General features: G+C 48.4%; 1 protein-coding gene across 1 annotated transcript in view; it reads left to right on the forward strand.

Moving 5' to 3' along the window:
* TDRD12 (tudor domain containing 12) overlaps nt 1-22,022 on the forward strand; it is a 64,977-nt gene that overhangs the window by 37,391 nt on the left and 5,564 nt on the right. Inside the window, exons 21-31 of the mRNA XM_073659626.1 lie at nt 14,278-14,417; nt 14,647-14,867; nt 14,948-15,047; nt 15,276-15,460; nt 15,678-15,879; nt 16,040-16,132; nt 16,374-16,534; nt 16,676-16,764; nt 16,873-16,999; nt 21,508-21,596; nt 21,705-21,840. Of these exons, the coding sequence (XP_073515727.1) occupies nt 14,278-14,417; nt 14,647-14,867; nt 14,948-15,047; nt 15,276-15,460; nt 15,678-15,879; nt 16,040-16,132; nt 16,374-16,534; nt 16,676-16,764; nt 16,873-16,999; nt 21,508-21,596; nt 21,705-21,840 (1,543 nt within the window). The remainder of the gene's footprint in view (nt 1-14,277; nt 14,418-14,646; nt 14,868-14,947; nt 15,048-15,275; nt 15,461-15,677; nt 15,880-16,039; nt 16,133-16,373; nt 16,535-16,675; nt 16,765-16,872; nt 17,000-21,507; nt 21,597-21,704; nt 21,841-22,022) is intronic.

The following is a 22,022-nucleotide window of genomic DNA, read 5'->3' on the forward strand; positions in this document are numbered from 1 at the left end:
AGAGCAGCTGTGGAGCTGCGCCCCTGTCTGGGGTCGGCAGCTCCGTGCATCAGTGGAGAAGTTGCTGTGGAACTGCGCCCCTGTCTGGGGTCAGCAGCTCCAGCTCTGCACACCAGTGAGAGAGCAGCTGTGGAACTGCGCCCCTGTCTGGGGTCAGCTGCTCCAGCTCTGCACGTCAGTGAGAGAGCAGCTGTGGAACTGCGCCCCTGTCTGGGGTCAGCTGCTCCAGCTCTGCACGTCAGTGAGAGAGCAGCTGTGGAACTGCGCCCCTGTCTGGGGTCGGCAGCTCTAGCTCCGTGCATCAGTGGAGAAGCTGCTGTGGAGCGGCGCCCCTGTCTGGGGTCATCAGCTCCAGCTCTGGACACCAGTGAGAGAGCAGCTGTGGAACTGCGCCCCTGTCTGGGGTCAGCTGCTCCAGCTCTGCATGTCAGTGAGAGCGCAGCTGTGGAACTGCGCCCCTGTCTGGGGTCGGCAGCTCCAGCTCCGTGCATCAGTGGAGAAGTTGCTGTGGAACTGCGCCCCTGTCTGAGGTCGGCTGCTCCAGCTCTGCACGTCAGTGAGAGAGCAGCTGTGGAACTGAGCTCCTGTCTGGGGTCGGCAGCTCCAGCTCCTTGCTTCAGTGGAGAAGCTGCTGTGGAACTGCGCCCCTGTCTGGGGTCAGCAGCTCTAGCTCTGCACGCCAGTGAGAGAGCAGCTGTGGAGCTGCGCCCCTGTCTGGGGTCGGCAGCTCCGTGCATCAGTGGAGAAGTTGCTGTGGAACTGCGCCCCTGTCTGGGGTCAGCAGCTCCAGCTCTGCACACCAGTGAGAGAGCAGCTGTGGAACTGCGCCCCTGTCTGGGGTCAGCTGCTCCAGCTCTGCACGTCAGTGAGAGAGCAGCTGTGGAACTGCGCCCCTGTCTGGGGTCGGCAGCTCTAGCTCCGTGCATCAGTGGAGAAGCTGCTGTGGAGCAGCGCCCCTGTCTGGGGTCATCAGCTCCAGCTCTGGACGCCAGTGAGAGAGCAGCTGTGGAACTGCGCCCCTGTCTGGGGTCAGCTGCTCCAGCTCTGCATGTCAGTGAGAGCGCAGCTGTGGAACTGCGCCCCTGTCTGGGGTCGGCAGCTCCAGCTCCGTGCATCAGTGGAGAAGTTGCTGTGGAACTGCGCCCCTGTCTGGGGTCGGCTGCTCCAGCTCTGCACGTCAGTGAGAGAGCAGCTGTGGAACTGCGCTCCTGTCTGGGGTCGGCAGCTCCAGCTCCGTGCATCAGTGGAGAAGTTGCTGTGGAACTGCGCCCCTGTCTGGGGTCAGCAGCTCCAGCTCTGTACGTCACTGAGAGACCAGCTGTGGAACTGCGCCCCTGTCTGGGGTCAGCAGCTCCAGCTCTGTGCATCAGTGGAGAAGCTGCTGTGGAGCGGCGCCCCTGTCTGGGGTCAGCCGCTCCAGCTCTGCACGCCAGTGAGAGAGCAGATGTTTAACTGCACCCCTGTCTGGAGTCAGCTGCTCCAGCTCTGCACGTCAGTGAGAGAGCCGCTGTGGAACTGCACCTGTCTGGGGTCAGCAGCTCCTGCTCTGCATCAGTGGAGAAGCTGCTGTAGAACTGCGCCCCTGTCTGGGGTCGGCTGCTCCAGTTCCGTGCATCAGTGGAGAAGCTGCTGTGGAGCGGCGCCCCTGTCTGGGGTCAGCAGCTCCAGCTCTGCATGTCAGTGAGAGAGCAGCTGTGGACCTGCGCCCCTGTCTGGGGTCAGCAGCTCCAGCTCCGTGCATCAGTGGAGAAGCTGCTGTAGAACTACGCCCCTGTCTGGGCAGTATTCCTGGATGGTGCTCAGCTGGCTCGGTGGAGGGCCGGTTGGAGGCAGGTGACAATAAGAGCGCTTCCTTAGTTTTACAGGTTAATAATAAACCTTGTAGGGTTTAACTCTCAAAGGTAGGAGTCATCACGTAGTGCTCATACAGCCATTGTGGGTTTGGTTCAATCAAATGCAGTTTTATTGTTTTTTACAGGTTGCACAGAAGTCATAAACATTAATATTTCTGGTCTTGTTCAAGCGCTGACTAAATAGGACAGACCCTGACTACTCATATACAGCTCAGCTAACCCAGCTTGATCCAACAAAACAATATTTATCCAGGGCAACCACTGACACTTGCAGACTCAGCTCAGGTGGAGTCTGGCCTGTGTCTCTGATTAGCTCCAAGACACATACAGTCTGCTCTGCTTTCCAGCAGTCTGACTAAGGTGAATGCCTAGCCTGCTCTGGTGCTTAGCTCTCCAGGTGCCCTAATCAAGACCTGTAAAGCTATTATTTAACCCAGTCCTACCTGGGTTTGCTACAACCCGAAGGGGCTGTACAGATTCCTGAGAGTTAGATCATTGGAAATGGACTCTATAAGACCTGCTAGTAAATCTGCAGTTCCAGATTGCTATATAGTAGTATAGGTGTTTAAGGAGGTAAGCAATCAGGTTCCAATTCACATGAAACATCCAATTTTCCCCTCCCCCATGACAGCACACCTTGAGAGAGAGGATCCGCCCCACCAAGGACAGGAAACCGTCTGAAATAAAAGGGCGGTACCTCTCCCTCGCTTCAGTTGGTTTCCTGTCCTTGATGGGGAACCTGTCTGGAAGAAAGAAGACTTACCTGGGGCTGTCCCGGTGTGGAAGAGCGGGCACTGGCCTGTGCACCGGGTTCAGTATCCCAGAAGCGCCGTCCGCAGCTTCCCCTGGGGTCTCTGCGCCGAGCGGGGCGCACGCGGTGAGGCAGGCTCTGTCCTCCCGGAGACCGCGGCGCCGTCCTCCCCCTGCAGTGTGGAACGCTTCCGGGTGTGACGCGCCTGACGTCATGGCGCAGGGCACGCTGGGAGCGGCGCGCTGGGTGACGTCAGGAGGCGGCGCCGATCCAAGATGGCGGCGCCCATCGGAGCGTCCCAGGCCGGTTTTTTTCAACGGAGCTCCGGCCTGGCGAAGGGGGAGGACCCACAGACCGGAGGAGGCTGGATGGCCCTATATTTAAGGGGGGGGAGCTTTCCTGGAAGCGTGGTGCGCTTCTGAGACATGGCTGATCCAGATAGCCAGGAGCAGCAGCTTACCCCCCCACCTCAGCAACAGAAGCAGAGGGATGCATCGTATACAGACAGCCGCTCGAGTAATCGTAGTGGCAGCCGCAGGAGTAAGGCTTCGAGCGCCTCGGGACCATCCAGAATGGAATCTTCAGTTCCGCGACAGCCTCCGAATCCGGTACCCGTTTGTGACCTCCGAGGGTGAGTGAGCTTCGTGAATGTCACTGATTAGTAACGGGAAGTCTCTTATGTGCTTCCTTTTTTTAGGAGCCTAAGAAGAGTAGTGCCAAGCAAAAGCATAGGATGTGTGCCCTTTGCCAAGCTTCTCTCTCAGTAGAGTGGCAGAAACCACTTTGCCAGGGCTGTGTGACCAAAACCATAGCTGAGAATTCCCAGGATTTTGCTGCAAATTTAAAGTCCATAGTACATGCAGAAGTTCAGGGGTCCCTGAAGGGGTTCCTTAGAGGGAAGAAAAGGCCCCGTAGAGAGGTTTCCTCCGTCTCTGATTCCTCCCAGTCCGAGGAGCAGTGGGATTCATCGTCCTCTTCCTCATCGGGGGGCGGTAGACCCTGCTTCCCCATTGAGAATACAGACAGACTGGTTAGGGCAGTAAGATCAACCATGGGTCTGGAGGAAGAGAGAGCATCTAAATCCCGGAAGGACATCATGTTTGCGGGCTTAGGAGAGCGGAAGAGACGCTCATTTCCGGTGAACAGTAAGATTCAGGGCCTCATTGACCGGGAGTGGAGGAGACCTGAGAGATCAGGGGCTTTACCCTCCTTCTCCAAAAGAAGGTACCCCTTCGAAGAGAAGGATGCGGAACCTTGGGATAAGATCCCCAAGGTGGACGGGACTGTGGCAAGGTCATCAAAGAGATCTTCCCTGCCCTTGGAGGACTCTGGCGTCCTAAAAGATGCCCTGGATAAAAGAGCTGACTCCTTCCTGCGCCACACGTGGGAGGCGGCAGCAGGTGGCCTAAAACCAGCGGTGGCTAGCACCTGTGTGGCGAGGTCCTTGATGGTGTGGCTTCAACAGCTGGAAGACCAGCTTAAAGATAAAAAGGTCTCCAGACAGGCAATACTTGCAGAGCTACCTTTAATTCAAACAGCATCGGCCTTCCTGGCCGACTCTTCAGCTGACTCGGTCAGACTGTCAGCTAGGGCAGCGGGACTATCCAACGCAGCCAGGCGGGCCTTGTGGCTCAAGGGTTGCCCAGGCGACCTACCTTTGAAACAGAAACTGTGCTCCCTCCCGTGTGACGGTAGACTCCTGTTTGGCCAAAAGTTAGAGGACCTGTTAGAAAAAGCAGGCGATAAAACCAAAGGGTTCCCGGGATTTTCGGGGGAACCAAGAAGATTTAGTTTTCGGAGGAGAAAATTTAACCGGGGTCGTCCTCCGGGAGACAAAAAGAAATGGGAAGCCAAGTCCAAAAAAGAATCGGGCTACATGTTTGGAGGACCATCCTCGAGTTCGAAGAGATCCTCCCAATGACGCCAGGCTGGAAGTGGGTGGAAGGCTTTCCCACTTTTTTCCAGCTTGGGACGCGATAACAACAAACCCATGGATTCTGAAAATTATCAGTGGGGGCCTGAAGATCCAGTTCAGCCAGACCCCCTGGCGGACCTTTGTGGTTACCCCCCTACGAAAGGTCCAGGAAGAACAATTAGCCCTGGAAACAGAAGTGTTAGAGTTAGTAGGAAAGCAGGTCCTTCTCGAAGTACCAGCAACACAGAGAGGGAGGGGGTTCTATTCCCCACTATTCATGATAAAAAAAACAAACGGGTCCTTAAGGACCATCATCAACCTCAGGAGTCTGAACCAAGTAGTAGAAAACCAGACTTTCAAAATGGAGTCAGTAGGCTCGGCAGTGAAGCTCTTACATCGCAACTGCTTTATGGCTGTAATAGACTTGAAGGACGCATATTATCACGTCCCAATCCATCCGGAGTATCAGAAGTATCTGAGAGTAGCCCTGTTTATTCAGGGGAAGCTGAGGCATTTTCAGTTTGCTGCCCTACCCTTTGGCCTCTCCATTGCCCCGAGAATATTTACGAAACTAATAGCAGAAGTGACAGCCTTCCTACGGATCAAGAATGTAGTGATCGTGCCATATTTAGACGACTTCTTGATAATAGGGAAAACAGAAGCCCACTGCTCCAGTCAGCCCCTAGTGGTCACGGAAGTGTTGCATCAGCTGGGGTGGTTAGTAAATTTCCAAAAATCAAGACTAACCCCCTCCAGGACTCAGACCTTTCTGGGTCTAATCCTAGACTCTCGTCGTCAAACCTGCTTCCTCCCAGAGGACAAAATCTGCAGGTTAATTGCATTAGTCTCGAAGGCCATTCAAGCTCCAGAGATGTCTCTGAGAGAGGCAATGTCCCTCCTGGGTTCTATGACGGCCTGTCTCCCAGCAGTAATGTGGGCCCAGGGGCATATGAGGCGGCTTCAGTGGGAGGTCCTGTCAGCACAGAGGTCCTGCAACGGGCGTTTAGAAGGCAGGCTCTCTCTCTCCCCAGAAGTAGTAGATTCTCTTTCGTGGTGGACAGTCAGGGGAAATCTGACCACAGGCGTTCAATGGTCCAGATCGATAGATCGGGTAGTTACGACCGACGCAAGCAGTTCCGGATGGGGGGGTCATCTGGCAGAACTCTCAATACAGGGTCACTGGGCTTACCACGAGAGGGGATCATCCTCAAACTTAAAGGAGCTTTGGGCAGTAGAAAGATCCCTCAGGGGCTTCCTCCCTCACATCCAAAATCACCATGTCCAGGTCAGGTCCGACAACCGGACCGCAGTAGCCTATGTGAATCACCAAGGAGGGACAAGGTCACGCCCTCTGATGGTGGTGGCAGACAGGATCCTTGGTCTAGCAGAGCGAAACCTCCTATCCCTCAGCGCCCTTCACATAAAGGGGATAGAAAACGTGAAGGCAGATTTTCTAAGCCGCCATACCCTAAGACAGGGGGAGTGGGGGTTGAACCCGGAGGTCTTCCATCAGATTGTCCAGTTATGGGGGCAGCCAGACATAGACCTGTTCGCCACAAGGGCAAACAGAAAGGTGCAGAGATTTTGCTCCCTAAATCCGGCAGAAAATCCCCATGCCGTAGATGCCCTCCAGATTCCTTGGGGGTTCAGGAAGGCCTATGCCTTTCCGCCATTAGTGATGATTCCAGTAGTGGTGAGGAAGATCCGGGAGGAAGGCGCCAGGGTGATTTTGATAGCCCCTTTTTGGCCCAAGAGGCCTTGGTTCTCTCTGCTTCGGCTAATGTCGGTGTCAGATCCCTGGATTCTACCAGAGAGGCCGGACCTTCTCATGCAGGGACCAGTATTCCATGCCCAGGCCAGGGGATTCCATCTTTCGGCATGGAATTTGAGAGGTCGCTATTGAGTAGCAAGGGGTTTTCACCAGGCTTAGTTTCTACTTTATTGGGGAGCAGAAAACCGATTACAACTAAGATTTATAGCAGGGTTTGGGGTAAATTCCTAGAGGTTATAGATATTCCGCTATCGAGCAAACCTCCGATCAGAGGGATCCTGGAATTTCTGCAAAAGGGGCGGGACCTGGGTCTAGCTACAGGGACCCTTAAGGTTCAAGTTTCAGCTTTGGGAGCACTCTACAACTGTAATCTGGCTGGGAATAGGTGGATCTCGAGGTTTATCAAGTCCTGTGCCAGAGCTGGACCGGTTAGGTCCATGGGTGTTCCTCCTTGGGACCTGAATTTAGTCTTGAACGCTCTTACTAGTGAACCATTCGAACCCCTACACAAGGTTTCTCCAAAAATTCTCACCCTTAAGACCATCCTTCTAGTGGCCTTAACATCAGCCCGTAGGGTGGGGGATCTGCAGGCCCTCTCGGTTAATCCTCCTTACACACAAATCTTTGAGGATAGGGTCACCTTGCGGCCAGATCCAGCATACCTTCCCAAGGTGGTATCTAGATTTCACCGTAGTCAGGAGATTGTGCTACCCTCGTTCTGCAGCAATCCCAAGAACCCAGGGGAAGTCAGGTTCCATAGCCTAGATGTTAGGAGGTCCCTGCTACAGTACATTCACATGACTAGTCTGTGGAGGAAAGACTGTTCTCTGTTCCTGGCCTTTCAAGGGTGTAGGAAAGGTCATGGGGTGTCCAAGGGTACCATCTCTAGGTGGCTCAGGGAGGCCATTTGCTTAGCCTATACGTCCACAGGGGTTCCAGCCCCGGACAATGTGAGGGCTCATTCCACCAGAGCCGTTGCAACCTCCTGGGCAGAGAGAGCAGACGTCTCGATCGAGCAGATATGTAGGGCTGCTACTTGGTCTACACCATCCACCTTCTTTAAGCACTATCGGTTGGATCTATCCTCTTCTGATCTCACCTTTGGGAGAAGGGTACTTCAGGCGGTGGTCCCTCCCTAGGGTGCTCATAAATTCTCCAAAATTCTCTCAAGGTGTGCTGTCATGGGGGAGGGGAAAACACCAAGGTTACTTACTGGTAGCCGGTTTTTCCTGAGCCCATGACAGCACCCGTAGTTTCCCCCCCTTATTTTTTCTATGTTTCTCACACCCTGGTGTGCACTGTGTGGGGTGGTGTGTATTTGTATATTGTGGTGTTGGTTATGTGCCTAACCTGTTTAGGGAGGTCCTCTCAATGCTCTGTAAACAACTGAAGCGAGGGAGAGGTACCGCCCTTTTATTTCAGACGGTTTCCTGTCCTTGGTGGGGCGGATCCTCTCTCTCAAGGTGTGCTGTCATGGGCTCAGGAAAAACCGGCTACCGGTAAGTAACCTTGGTGTTTCCTGAGCATAGTTCTTGGCATAAAATGAGGATTTAGGCTTTCAGTTTGTGTCCTTCCATTCAGATGTTAATGAGCCTTAAGGCTTTATGGAGAATTATAGTAGTTAGGACAACTCTCATATCGAAGGAAGAGGCATTGACAATAGTTTACCTCAACTATTTCGGAATTATGGGCAGATCCATCGAGTGCTGCAGAACTCACTGGGCAGTGAGTAAGAGTTGTGGTCTCCCAAGGTAGAATAAGGAGTCCTGCTATATGTCAAAGTTAATAAGCCATCTGGCCACAACTCTGAACAAGGCAATATCGCTGTTAATAACTAATCTCCTACATTCCAGTAGTAGCATGGTCATGGGTACACACCCGGGGCTGCCTCTAAAGATCCGGGTCCTCTAACCTAAAGAAGCTTTAGGCAGTATATAAGAAAGCTCCATTCATCTATACATGGTCACCATGTAAAGGTCTTGTCATACAAACAGAGTAGCTTTATCTTACATAAACCATTATGGGGGAACTCGGCCAAGATCCCTAATGACACCTATGTCTAATCAGTTCAGATGGCGAAGTCTCACCTTTTATCTTTAACAGCACCTCATATAATGAGGAAGAGAATTGCAAGTGGACCTTTTTAGCCGTAGACTACTGGAACAGTGTCCAACCTGCATTGAATAAGCAAGGAATGTGAAAGTGAGTTTTGGATCTATGCCCATTTTCAGTCCAAAGATGCCACCCTGTGATCTGAATCTAGTGCTTACGGCTGTAACGAGCCTTCGCTTGAACCCATGGATTCAGGGTCTTCACATTAAAGACTATTATCCCGGTGGTCCTGACTTCAGCATGGTAAGTTAGTGACATTCAAGCTTTGTCGGTTAATGGTTTATTTATACAGATCCTAGAAGATGAACCGGTTCCGGAGGTACCCTATCTGCCAAAGATGGCTTCCAATTTCCATAGAAGTCAGGAAATTGTGCACCCTACTTTCTGTGCTAATCCGGGAAATCCATGGCAGAACAATAAGAAAGCGGATGTCCCCATCAAGCATTATGTAAGGTTATCGATTCAGTCTTCACCTTGCACCTTCTATAGACACTATAGGCTTGATCTGGGATCTTCTGCTGTCCTTTCCTTTAGGAAAACTGTTCTACAGGCTGTGGTCCCACCCTAACTTTAAAGTTTTTTCTCTGTAAACCTCTTGTTGTGGTGCTGTCATGGGTGATAGGAAAACACTAAATTACTTACCGGTAATGTGATTTTCCTGAGCCCATGAAAGCACCCTTATATTCCCTCCCATCACTGGTAGAAGTCGATCACTTCATTTCCTTCGTGATCTTTGATTCATGCGATGTGTAGAAGGAAAAATCATGGGATATATAACTATTAAGTAGTGTCCTCTCATGCTCTGTAAACAACTGAGGTGGTGGAGAGGCGCCGCTCTTTTATTCTGTAGGTTTCCTGTCCTGGAAGGGCGGATCCCCTCTCTCGTTGTGGTGCTGTCATGGGCTCAGGAAAATCACATTACTGATAAGTAATTTAGTGTATCGTCCAGATAGACCACTACAAACCTCCCTACCAAATGATGGAATATATCATTTATGAAATGCTGGAATACCGCATGTGCATTGGTCAAACCAAAAGGCATAACCAGACTCTCGAAATGCCCTTCCGGGGTAATGAACGCTGTCTTCCATTCGTCCCCCTCTCTGATTCTAACCAGGTTGTAGGCTCCCCTTAAATCCAACTTGGAGAATACCTGTAGTGACCTGTAGCCGCTGATGCTGTTGCCGAACCTCATAGCGGAGGTCATTCACCTCCAGAGACAGACAGCGCAGCCGCTCTGCGAGCTCTGTAACTGAACCCATACAAAGGGAGAAAGGGGAAAAAATAAACACCCGAAAAAAACACACAATTAAACCCAAGTGTCAGTTTTTTGTTTTTGTCTAAATGTGCACAGCCGGTGATAATGTCACACACACGGTGTAGGAAAGAAAGTGCAACACGAAGGGATGAGGGGAAGGGAGCCCAGACACTAGGGAAAGGGGGAAGTGGAGACCTCCTAGGCTGATCTGCAATCACCATGTCTCCCCTACTGTCCCTATATTGGTTCCTCACCAATTGCCGCACAGGAACCTATCCCTGTATTTCCCTGTCGCTTGGCCCTGGATAAGTAAGGGGGGTGAGCGCTAGTCTATCCCCACTGACAACTAAACACAGCAAGGGGAGACAGACACGGGGGAAGTAGCGTAGATTGAGTCGACTTGAGAGATGGCCCACAGGTCCTCTTAGCACCAGAGAGGAAGTAAGAGCTGCACTTGCTCCAAGCCTTCACGAGGGGTCATGTGAATATCACTGGCACCTCCCTCTAGCAACAGCCAGTATTTAACCCCTTAAATACCGGGGACGTATTAGTACGCATATTTGAGTACTGCCCGTTCAGTGAGGGCTGCTGCGCTGAGCCCTCACTGAACGGAGCACATGTCAGCTGATTCTTACAGCTGATATGTGCCCGCAACAGCCGCGGGTGGAATCGCGATCCACCCGCGGCTGTTAACATGTTAAATGCCGCTGTCAATCTCTGACAGCAGCATTTAACGCGCGCTTCCGGGTAGCGCGTCATAAGCCCCGGCGACCCCGTCACGTGATCGCGGGTCGCCGATGGGTGGGCATGACAACCCAGGGTCTGCAGCAGACGCCTGTGGTTGTCATGATCTTGTCGCTATGAGCGCCACCTAGTGGTCGGCGCTCATAGCACAGGACCATTTTTGCTGCATGCAGGGGACCTGCTCGTCCCCTGTATGTAGCAGAGGGGATCGGATAGTTGCTGCTTCTAGTCTCCTATGGAGACTATAGAAGCATGCAAAAAGTAAAAAAAAAAAGTTTTTAAAAATATAAAAAAAAATATAAAAGTTTAAATCACCCCCATTTCGCCCCATTCAAAATAAAATAATAAAAAATAAACCCCACATACACATATTTGGTATCGCCGCGTTCAGAATCGCCCGATCTATCAATATAAAAAAAAAATTAATCCGATCGGTAAACGGCGTAACGAGAAAAAAATTCTAAACGCCAGAATTACGTTTTTTGGTCGCCGCAAAATTGCAATAAAATGCAATAACGGGCGATCAAAACATCGGATCTACCCCAAATGTTATCAATAAAAATGTCAGCCCGGTGCGCAAAAAATAAGCCATCAACCAGCCCCAGATCACGAAAAATGGTGACGCTACGGGTCTTAGAAAATGGCGCTATTTTTTTATTATTTTTTTTTACCAAATTTTGGAATTTTTTTTCACCACTTAAATATAAAAGAACCTATACATGTTTGGTGTCTATGAACTCGTAATGACCTGTAGAATAAGAAGGGCAGGTCAGTTTTAGCATTCAGTGAACGTGGTAAAAAAATAAATAAAAAGCAACTGTGGTATTGCACTTTTTTTGCAATTTTACCGCACTTAGAATTTTTTTCCCGTTTTCCCGTACAGGATATGGTAAAACTAGTAATGGCGTTGAAAAGTACAACTCGTCCTGCAAAAAATAAGCCCTCACATGGCCATATTGACCAAAAAATAAAAACGCTATGGCTCTGGGAACAAGGGGAGCAAAAACGGAAAATGCTCCGGGGCTTAAGGGGTTAAACACCCAGCCTGGGTGTCAATTAGCCGCAGGTAGGTAGCCGCTGGGTCCTAGAGTGAGACAGCTAAGAAGGTGTCTGTAATGCCAAACGAAGAAATCTTCTGCAACCAACTGCAGGGCGACTGTCACTTCTGACACACCCATGACAAATGTACTGTTGGGACATCATACTGTGTGGGGGGAATATACTGTTGGGACATCGTACTGTGTGTGGGACATGCATCGTGAGGATATCATACTGTGTGGGGGGAATGTACAGTGAAGACATACTGTGTATGGGAATGTACTTTGTGGACATCACACTGTGTAGGGAATTTACTATGAGGGCATCATACTGAGTGGGGGGAATGCACTGTGTGAACATCGTACTGTGTGTGGGGGGGGTGTACTGTGGGGACATTATACTGTGTGTGGGGGGGGATGTACTGTGGGGACATCATACTGTGTGTGGGGGAATGTACTGTGGGGACATCATACTGTGTGGGGGGAATGTACTGTGGGGACATCATACTGTGTGGGGGGAATGTACAGTGAGGGCATCATACTGTGTGTGGGGAATGTACTGTGGGGACATCATACTGTGTGGGAGGAATATACTGTTGGGACATCATACTGTGTGGGGGGAATGTACAGTGAAGACATACTGGTTATGGGAATGTACTTTGGGGACATCACACTATGTAGGGAATGTACTATGAGAACATCATACTGAGTGGCAGGAATGCACTGTGTGAACATTGTACTGTGTGTGTGGGGGGAATGTACTGTGGGAACATCATACTGTGTGGGGGAATGTACTGTGAGGGCATCGTACTGTGTGGGGGAATGTACTGTGAGGGCATCGTACTGTGTGGGGGAATGTACTGTGAGGGCATCGTACTGTGTGGGGGAATGTACTGTGATGGCATCGTACTGTGTGGGGGGAATGTACCGTGAGGGCATCGTACTGTGTGGGGGGAATGTACTGTGGGGACTGTAAAGAATATTGGAGATATAATCCCATGTCAGTCATTGTATCCTATTTGGTAGAGGATTATAAAGCCCCCTTCAGTGTGCAGTTGTAACAGGACACCCAGCAGCTGCAGGAGGGGGAGGTCAAGAGACTATGAGTGACAAATTTCATACCTCTTGCCAGTTCGCTCAGGACAAAGGGCCTGTTGCCTTGTGGTTTTCCTTTAGCTAGACAGATAGGAATTCCATATCGAGTTATGGAAATACTATACGTCCTAGACATACCTCGAATAGATTTTTGAAATCCCGAGGACATGGTGAATGTCCGCCTAGGTCTCGACCCAGTTTAGCACATAAGGATAGGGAGATAGACGGCACTGCCATTCGAAAACCGCTAGGGCCACTATGTTTACTCTCCACGCATAGCAGGGGCACGGCTGGATCCGATGACACCAGAACCGGTTTCCTGGGTTCGTCCATTAAGGCTTTATTGACCCATCTTAGTTTCTGGAGTTTCTAGCTGCTAGAAGCCAGGGGTGGAGATTTTAGTCCAGCGGTGGGATTCTGCGTAATCTCTCTGGTGTCATTCCTCATATGTGGTGGCAGCAGTATGATTCGATTCCATGCCCCCAAAGAGACTGCAGCCTCAATCCAGACGTGAGGAATCGCACCAGAGATCCCCACGGCGCCTCCCGCCTGACGTTGCTATTACGTCAGACGGATCACGTGATACGGATCTGCACTTTGCAGCAACGTGACGTTCCGCACTCCCTGGGGACACTTAAGGTCAAATTGGTACAGTTCTACACAGACACCCCCTGTCCTCACGGGTTCAGGAAGGTATCGGGAGTGAGAAGAGGTGGCCCACTCATTCACTGACGTGGCACCACACTCGCTTATACCCTGAACAGGCTGACAGGCCCCTCTCACTGCCTCCCGTGAAACAGAACCTTATCAGCCCGGTAGAGCTGCCACCAGTTCCTATTAGACATAAGCCCCAGTCCATAACGGGAATTATATCGAGACAGAAACCAGCCCCGGTAGCATGTGAGTTGAAACGAACAATGGATGTGTGGATTTGTGGATCGAGATAAAAGAGCAGCCCCAGGTTACATTATATATTTGATCGCATTAAGGGCGCACTAGACAATACACTATATACATAAGGGTTATACATACATAATGGTCAGAGATGCAAACACAATAGTAGTGGTACAAAAGATATAAGCAGATATTAAGAGTCAGTTACTAGTCCAATGAAAGGCTTGGCTTACAGGGGAGGGGCTGCCATATGGAAGGCTTGTGGTTCCCTCTGTTGGGTGACTTCTCCCACACGATGTGTCATCGCGGCCTCCCAGAGAAAAAGCAATAGGCCAAGAGTTGCAGGAGCTTTTTAACCTCTGATTCAACCCCCTTCTTCCCCTTGGGCTGGACTCAAATCTCCACCCCCTCCAGAAACTAAGATGGGTCATAACTCCTTAATGGACGGTCCTAGGGACCCGATTCTGTTGTCATCAGATCCAGCCGGGCCCTTGCTACGCGTGGAGACTAAACACAGTGGCCCTAGGGGTTTCAGAATGGCTGTGCAATGTACTGTGGGGACATCATACTGTGTGTGGGGGGCATCATACTTTGTCAGAGAGCACTGTGGGGGCCATGATAGCGGTTTTGTACTGTGTGGGAACACTAATGGGCTTCCCTAAGTAAAATATCTCCCATGTGGGCAGATATAAAGGACTGGGCAAGGACTTATTGTAAAATATAAATTGTCTCAACACGCTCCACAGTATTTTTTGGGAGATTTGGTTTTTTGCGGTGACCTGCAGGTTACTTTAGGCTGCCTTTGCTCATAGTGTAATGAGAGAATCTTGTCTTGTTTCTCTTGCAGTGGTCACAGATGACTTTGCTCCCCTCCGGGAGATCACAGACGCTACATGCATCATTCATTACAGTTTTCCTGAAAATGTTGGAGTATTAAGTCTTCGCCTTTTCTCTTTGCTGGATTACATTCAGTGCAAAATTGATCAGGTAAAGCGAAACTCAAATGTTTACAAGGTGCACAGCTTCCCGGCTGCAGGCAGTAGCGTAGTACAAGGTGCTTCCATTGTGCCTGTGTAACCAATAAGGGAATATGGGACTAATTCCCTAACAGCACATTAATGCCCCGACCTGAAATACAGCTGTTTCATGTAACGCTTAAGATCCCGACCGACCCTACTAACACCCCAGGTGACCTGACACTTCTTTCCAAATCCAGATTTCGATGGATGAAGACGACTATTCAAGGGCCAAATCTGTTTTACTGATGACGGAGAAACATGCGAGCTATGCCATCGATTTACTGCGAAGCTTCCAGCAAGCCCAAGCCAAAGTCCCACCTGAACTGGTAGCCCTCGCTCAAGGACTGTCGCATGCTCAGGAAAGCAAGAAGCGAGACCAGGAGCTCTGCCCCCATCTGAAAACCTTGGGATATTGCTAGTAAGTGAGTGTGATCTTCTCCATGTCCCTGATCCGATCCTTGCTTCCGTTTAACGTCTTTTCATTATTTCCTCACCCAGCCATAACGAGTACGCTTGTCCGCATCGGCATCATATTAACCCTTTACTGGACCTTCGTAGTGGAGCAGCCGCCATCCCAGAGAGTGATCAGTATATAACGGTAGGTCGCAACTGATCACTGCTATATCATGACATTCAGATACATCTTTTCTATAGGACAGAAGTAAATTAAATTTAACTGAGAGATATATATATATATATATATATATATATATATATATATATATATATATATATATATATATATATATATATATATATATATATATATATAATTACTTTTGAAGACATAGCTGTTACACTTACACCTATTTATTTTTTTGCACAGGTCGTACCTTTCTGTATCGCGGATGCAACTCGATTCCTCGGCCGTGTAGTAACCAAGAACGACCCGTATGCGAAGCTCGCGGCAGGACTCAATGATTATTATCAGTCACCGGTGAATAAAGTACCGGCGCAGAAGGTGGAGCGCAGTCACTTGTACGCTATAAATGACGGCTCAGATTATCACAGGTATTTCACAGATTCAAATGCTCGCCCTATAAAGCCTGCAGAGATACAACGTTATATTTTGCAAAATGCAAAGATGAGAAAAGGAAGAAAAGCCAAAAACGTGTGGAAGCATGTGACATGGTGTTATACAGCCCAGGGCCGGAGCTGCCTCTTTTTATTGATCTAATAGGACATATTAATGGCGTGCTGTTATTTTTCACTTTTGGCCTTACAACAGGGTTCAAGTCCTATCTACAAAAACCATGGACAGCGTCTCCTATGCGCACGTGCAGTACATCGATGATGGGAAAACCGACGAGATCCCTGTTCACACCTTGTTCCTACTTCCACCTGCGTTTCAGTCTGTCCCGCCACAATTCAGAGAATTTATTGTGTGTAGGGTGAAACCTATTGATGGTGAGGACAAGTGGGACCCGAAAGTGAGTTGTGAAACTTTTTACTATGTGCACGATATCATTCTACATTAATTGGTCCAAACACATCAGAAGCCAGCGCTGGATGTGCCCGCAGCTTTATACTTCTTTACCTTTGCATCCCAGAAACCATGTGTGAACCGTTACATCTTCTGCTTTGTCTTAGGTGACGAGAATTATCGCCAGGAGTATCAGAGGAAAGCAGCACAGAGCAAAAGTCGTTCTTCATCTTGGAGGAATATATTGGCTGGATCCCATGGTGAGGACGACCAATCTGGGTGTATTTATTCTGTCGTGATCAAAGCATTTCTGATATGTACGGATAAATACCAGCAGATTTGTAGCTCCAGACAAGTGTCATTAAAGGGAACCTCTCCGGAGATTCGTCTGGTGATTGACGTCATGTTTTCTCGTGCCGACCTTCCCCATTGTAATTTTGTGTAAATGGACCTTTACTTTATTATTAACCCCACAGTAAAACTCTTCACCTCTCATTGCAGGTGCAGGTGACCCCATTGTCCGATCTGTCATCATGTGTATATGACCTTAATGTGCGGCGGGAAATCCTGTCTACAGGACTGGGCGCAGATAACCCCCAGCACATCGTACGACTGAAGGCTTTGCTGGAACACAGTGGATCCTCCTCGGTATCTGAGAATAGGTTTGTATCTGAAATAAAACACTGAAATCATATGTATCCTCAGCCTTAATGACATGCATGTTGCCTCGCATTGCATTAGTCATGGGCAGTGTGGGTCTTGTACATAGGGCTGCACGTTCTACCGCTCTAATTTTTTCACAGTGAAGAAATAGAGAATGATGAACCCCCGGAGAAGTCTACAGAAGACCTCAGAACATCTATTGCCCCATGCCTGGAAATAGCAGATGCGGGTATGCTCCTATCGTTCATGTCAGCGTGTGTATAGGTTCATCCGTCTCCTCCATATGCGGTGGACATTGAGCTGCGTTGCAGGTTGGATTTTATTTATTATTTTTCAGACAATGATTGTCACGAGGTTGTCAGTGTCCCTCATTTATCACCCCACTCTGATGAAGAAAGAGAACAGCTTAAAGAAATTGTTGGTCAGAGTGACGCAGAGGCTACGAGGACGCCCCTCTCAGCAAGGTTTGTAATGTGTGTACAGTAAAAAGTTGTCTTAGAAACTCTTCTTTTTCACAAAGCACCTCTGTGCATTCAGCTTCATATCTGAATGGGTGGTCCTATTCTTACCTGCTAAAACTACATTTCCCACCAACACTTACTTCGCCAAAGTGCTGCAGACACCTCTCTCACACCTTCTGTGTGCTCCTGACTACCTGCAGCTATCGGAGTTATCATCATGCTAATCTAAGTGAGCATTCACCTTGTGCTTCTAGCACTCTCTGTTCCTCTAAATTAAGGCCCCGTCATGCATAGCGAGATCGTTGATACGTCACGGTTTTTGTGACGCAATAGCGATCTCGTTATGTCTGACAGGTAGCAACGATCAGGCCCCTGCTGTGAGATCGCTGATCGTTACAAAGCTTCCTGGACCATTCCTGGGTCGTTGCGCTCCCACTGGGCAGTGTGCATCGCTGTATTTGACACCTTATCAACGACCTCGTTAGCGATTCAGAACTGAGACAGGTAAGCATGCATAAATTGGACTTTTCCGCGCCCCTCGTCCCCGATTGGTGGTCTCTACAGCGTTCTCATTTTCCGCCGTGCATAAAGAAGGCAGCAGAATAGCGATTCCATCCTTTGTTTCTGACCTCGTGCTGGATTGCAGATCCTAGCAGAAATCTCCGGGCTGTTGATATCCGTTCATTCGACTGAGTCCTGATTTTGCGGATCGTTGTAGCGACCAAGGCGGCCCAATCAGAACGCAGTAGCGTCCACCAATCGGAGATGAGGGGGCGCGGAAAAGTAATTTTATGCACGCCTTTGTGACACCGTACAGTCCCTATCAAGGTGTGGATCGTTGAAATACAGTGCTGGCCAAAAGTATTGGCACCCCTGCAATTCTGTCAAATAATACTCAGTTTCTTCCTGAAAATGATTGCAATCACAAATTCTTTGGTCTTATTCTCTTCATTTAATTTGCTTGCAAGGAAAAAACACAAAAGTGAATGAAGCAAAAATCAAATCATTGATCATTTCACACAAAACTCCAAAAATGGGCCAGACAAAAGTATTGGCACCCTCAGCCTAATACTTGGTTGCACAACCTTTAGCCAAAATAACTGTGAACAACCGCTTCCGGTAACCATCAATGAGTTTCTTACAATGCTCTGCTGGAATTGTAGACCATTCTTCTTTGGCAAACTGCTCCAGGTCCCTGATATTTGAAGGGTGCCTTCTCCAAACTGCCATTTTGAGATCTCTCCACAGGTGTTCTATGGGATTCAGGTCTGGACTCATTGCTGGCCACCTTAGAAGTCTCCAGTGCTTTCTCTCAAACCATTTTATAGTGCTTTTGGAAGTGTGTTTTGGGTCATTGTCCTGCTGGAAGACCCATGACCTCTGAGGGAGACCCAGCTTTCTCACACTGGGCCCTACATTATGCTGCAAAATTTGTTGGTAGTCTTCAGACTTCATAATGCCATGCACACGGTCAAGCAATCCAGTGCCAGAGGCAGCAAAGCAACCCCAAAACATCAGGGAACCTCCGCCATGTTTGACTGTAGGGACCGTGTTCTTTTCTTTGAATGCCTCTTTTTTTTTCCTGTACACTCTATGTTGATGCTTTTTCCCAAAAAGCTCTACTTTTGTCTCATCTGACCAGAGAACATTCTTCCAAAACGTTTTAGGCTTTCTCAGGTAAGTTTTGGCAAACTCCAGCCTGGCTTTTTATGTCTCGGGGTAAGAAGTGGGGTCTTCCTGGGTATCCTACCATACAGTCCCTTTTCATTCAGACGCCGGCGGATAGTACGGGTTGACACTGTTGTACCCTCGGACTGCAGGGCAGCTTGAACTTATTTGGATGTTAGTCGAGTTTCTTTATCCACCATCCGCATAATCTTGCGTTGAAATCTCTCGTCAATTTTTCTTTTCCGTCCACATCTAGGGAGGTTAGCCACAGTGCCATGGGCTTTACACTTCTTGATGACACTGCGCACGGAAGACACAGGAACATTCAGGTCTTTGGAGATGGACTTGTAGCCTTGAGATTGCTCATGCTTCCTCACAATTTGGTTTCTCAAGTCCTCAGACAGTTCTTTGGTCTTCTTTCTTTTCTCCATGCTCAATGTGGTACACACAAGGACACAGGACAGAGGTTGAGTCAACTTTAATCCATGTTAACTGGCTGCAAGTGTGATTTAGTTATTGCCAACACCTGTTAGGTGCCACAGGTAAGTTACAGGTGCTGTTAATTACACGAATTAGAGAAGCATCACATGATTTTTCAAACAGTGCCAATACTTTTGTCCACCCCCTTTTTTAGGTTTGGTATGGAATTATATCCAATTTGGCTTTAGGACAATTCTTTTTGTGTTTTTTCATTGAAGACGAATTAAATGAAGATAATAATACCAAAGAATTTGTGATTGCAATCATTTTCAGGAAGAAACTGAGTATTATCTGACAGAATTGCAGGGGTGCCAAAACTTTTCGCCAGCACTGTAGCTGCTGTGTGAAAGCGTCCCAACGACCGCCGAGATCGTTAGTTAGATCGCTGGGGCGGCCGAAATCGTTGGGAAGTTCTGCATGTTTGACAGCTCCCCAGCGATCACGAAACGACTCTCCAGCGATCCCAAAACCGCGACGTAATAACGATCTCGCTAGCGATCTCGTTATGTGTGACGGGGCCTTTCTCTGCCTGGCTGATTCTATCTTCTGTCATCTACATTGCTATAGCTGCCTGTGTGGTTTTCCATCATTGTTAGCTAGAGCTGGTTATAGCAGAGTTCAACCCTCCTGCACTCTTCCACAGCAGAGCTTGTAATTACTAGGCAGTGCAGAGTTGTATATGTTGCCTGCTGACACATCAGCGATGTGAAACTGCAAATGCTGTTTTGTTGATGCCTATGGTAGAGGATTATCTTCTGACATATGCATCAAAAGAGCAGCATTTGGAGTTTCACATCACTAATCTCTAGGCAGCAAGCAACATACACAATTCCACTCCTCTCAGTCTCCTCTATACACAGCACCATCCTGCAGTATATCACTACTCTCAGCCCCTCTATATGCAGCACCATCCTACAGTGTATAACTACTATTAGCCCCATCTATACACTGTCCCATCCTGCCGTCGTACAGAAAAAATAAAATCCATAAAAACGTCTCCAAAGAGGGGACATATCACCCTCACCTTGAACATATGGGATTTATTATAACTGCAGAGGTTGGAAACTAATTTTAACTTGGAAAATGCGAAAGAGCTGGCACTTCAACCGACATTGAAATAGTGACCTCCCGCAGTGACCATGTAACTACAACAGAAGAACTGTTCTGAAAGCTAGACACTAAGCTTGGTATTTGTTTATTGAGAGGCAGAGAAGTATCCTTCCAAAGCAAGAGCTTCCTCTGATCAAAGCACTGTTCTGAGATGTTTTGGAACCAGTGGTCAGTGATGAATATTGGGGTTTTCATTGATCGAATATTTATGGGAGATATATTTTTGTCGTCGGCGTGAAGGGACGAACATAACGCATTCACTCACATCACCATAAGGCTGTTCTAACCTCTCCCAATTTAATATCGGACCTATGGATGATGCTATCAATGCCATGTTTCATCTCTATAGAAAGGTTAAATCGCAATAGGAAAATATATCTACCGCCTGGGACCTCCAGGGGCGAAGATATCCCGGAATTTGGGGATCTCATAGAAATTCTAAAAGACCTAGCACATCCCACAGCCAGCCCCATAGGAGCTCACCAAGGGGAGGTATGTGGGTGTAGCCTTGATCTAATAATAATCAGAATTTTGGACTGTCATTGTTCAATCTGGAAGACATAGTTCACTGTGAGGGTGTTACACTTTCCTAATCAGAGTGCTTCCCTCCATAAAGATAAGAGCCATTCCTGCAACATCAGGTTTAGTAATTCTTTTTTGTTATTCCTTTTTATTCTATATAATTGTTTATATTGTATTGTTTTGTTCCCATTTTGTATCATCTTTGTATATTTTTATAAACACTGCCTACTTTTCTGGATTTAAATAAATAAAATAAAATTTAATATCTCTGTTCCTCTTGCTCTGTAAGCTGCACCCCTGAAGCCATACCTTACCTGTAACGGGTGTCCAATCGGACTATATAAACGATTGGTGGTGGCAGCTAGTGGTTCTTTTGTTATTGCGGAGTTGGCAGTGACCGCATAGAGGTCTATATATATTCCATGTATTGGAATCGGATGTGTATATACCATACACTCACTGTGAGTTCCCCAATAACCGGCCTAGTAGAGGAAGCAGCCGCGGCCTCGTCCATCACTCGTCAGTCAATTGCGTAGTTGTACTGACGATTGGAGGCAGTGGAGTTGAGTTCACCTGACAAACTGGCTAGTGACAGCAGTGAGATCAGCGCGACCCCCTTGACATACTCTCAGCCTAAATGATGTGCATGATGCCTCGCACTGCATTAGTCATTTGCAGTGTGGGTTTTGTACATAGGACTGCATGTTCTACCTCCCTCATTTTTTTAATAGTGAAGAAGTAGAGAATGACGAACCCCCTGAGAAGTCTTCAGAAGACCTCATCGCATCTATTGCTTCATGCCTGGGGATAGCAGATGCGGGTATGCTCCTATCGTACATGTCAGCGTGTGTATAGGTTTATCACTCTCCTCCATATGAGGTGGACATTGAGCTACGTTGCAGGTTGAATTTTATTTATTAATTTTCAGACACTGATTGTCACAAGGTTGTCAGTGTCCCACATCTATCATCCCACTCTGAAGAAGTCAAAGAAGAAAGAGAACAGCTTAAAGAAGTTGATGGTCAGAGGGCCCCACAGGCTCTGAGGACTCCCCTCTCAGCAAGGTTTGTTGTTATGTGTGTACAGCAAAAAGCTGTCTTAGAAAGGTTATTCCCAGAATCACATTATTTTTCACCAAACACCTCTGTGCACTCAGCTTACATAGCTGAATGGGTGGTCCTATTCTTATCTGCTAAAACTACATTTCCCACCAACACTTGCTTCACTAAAGTGCTGCAGACCCCTC

This window comes from Phyllobates terribilis, unplaced genomic scaffold, assembly GCF_046119375.1.
Source record: "Phyllobates terribilis strain yellow unplaced genomic scaffold, ASM4611937v1 Scaffold_14__1_contigs__length_39327217, whole genome shotgun sequence".
NCBI classification, from domain to species: Eukaryota; Metazoa; Chordata; class Amphibia; order Anura; family Dendrobatidae; genus Phyllobates; species Phyllobates terribilis.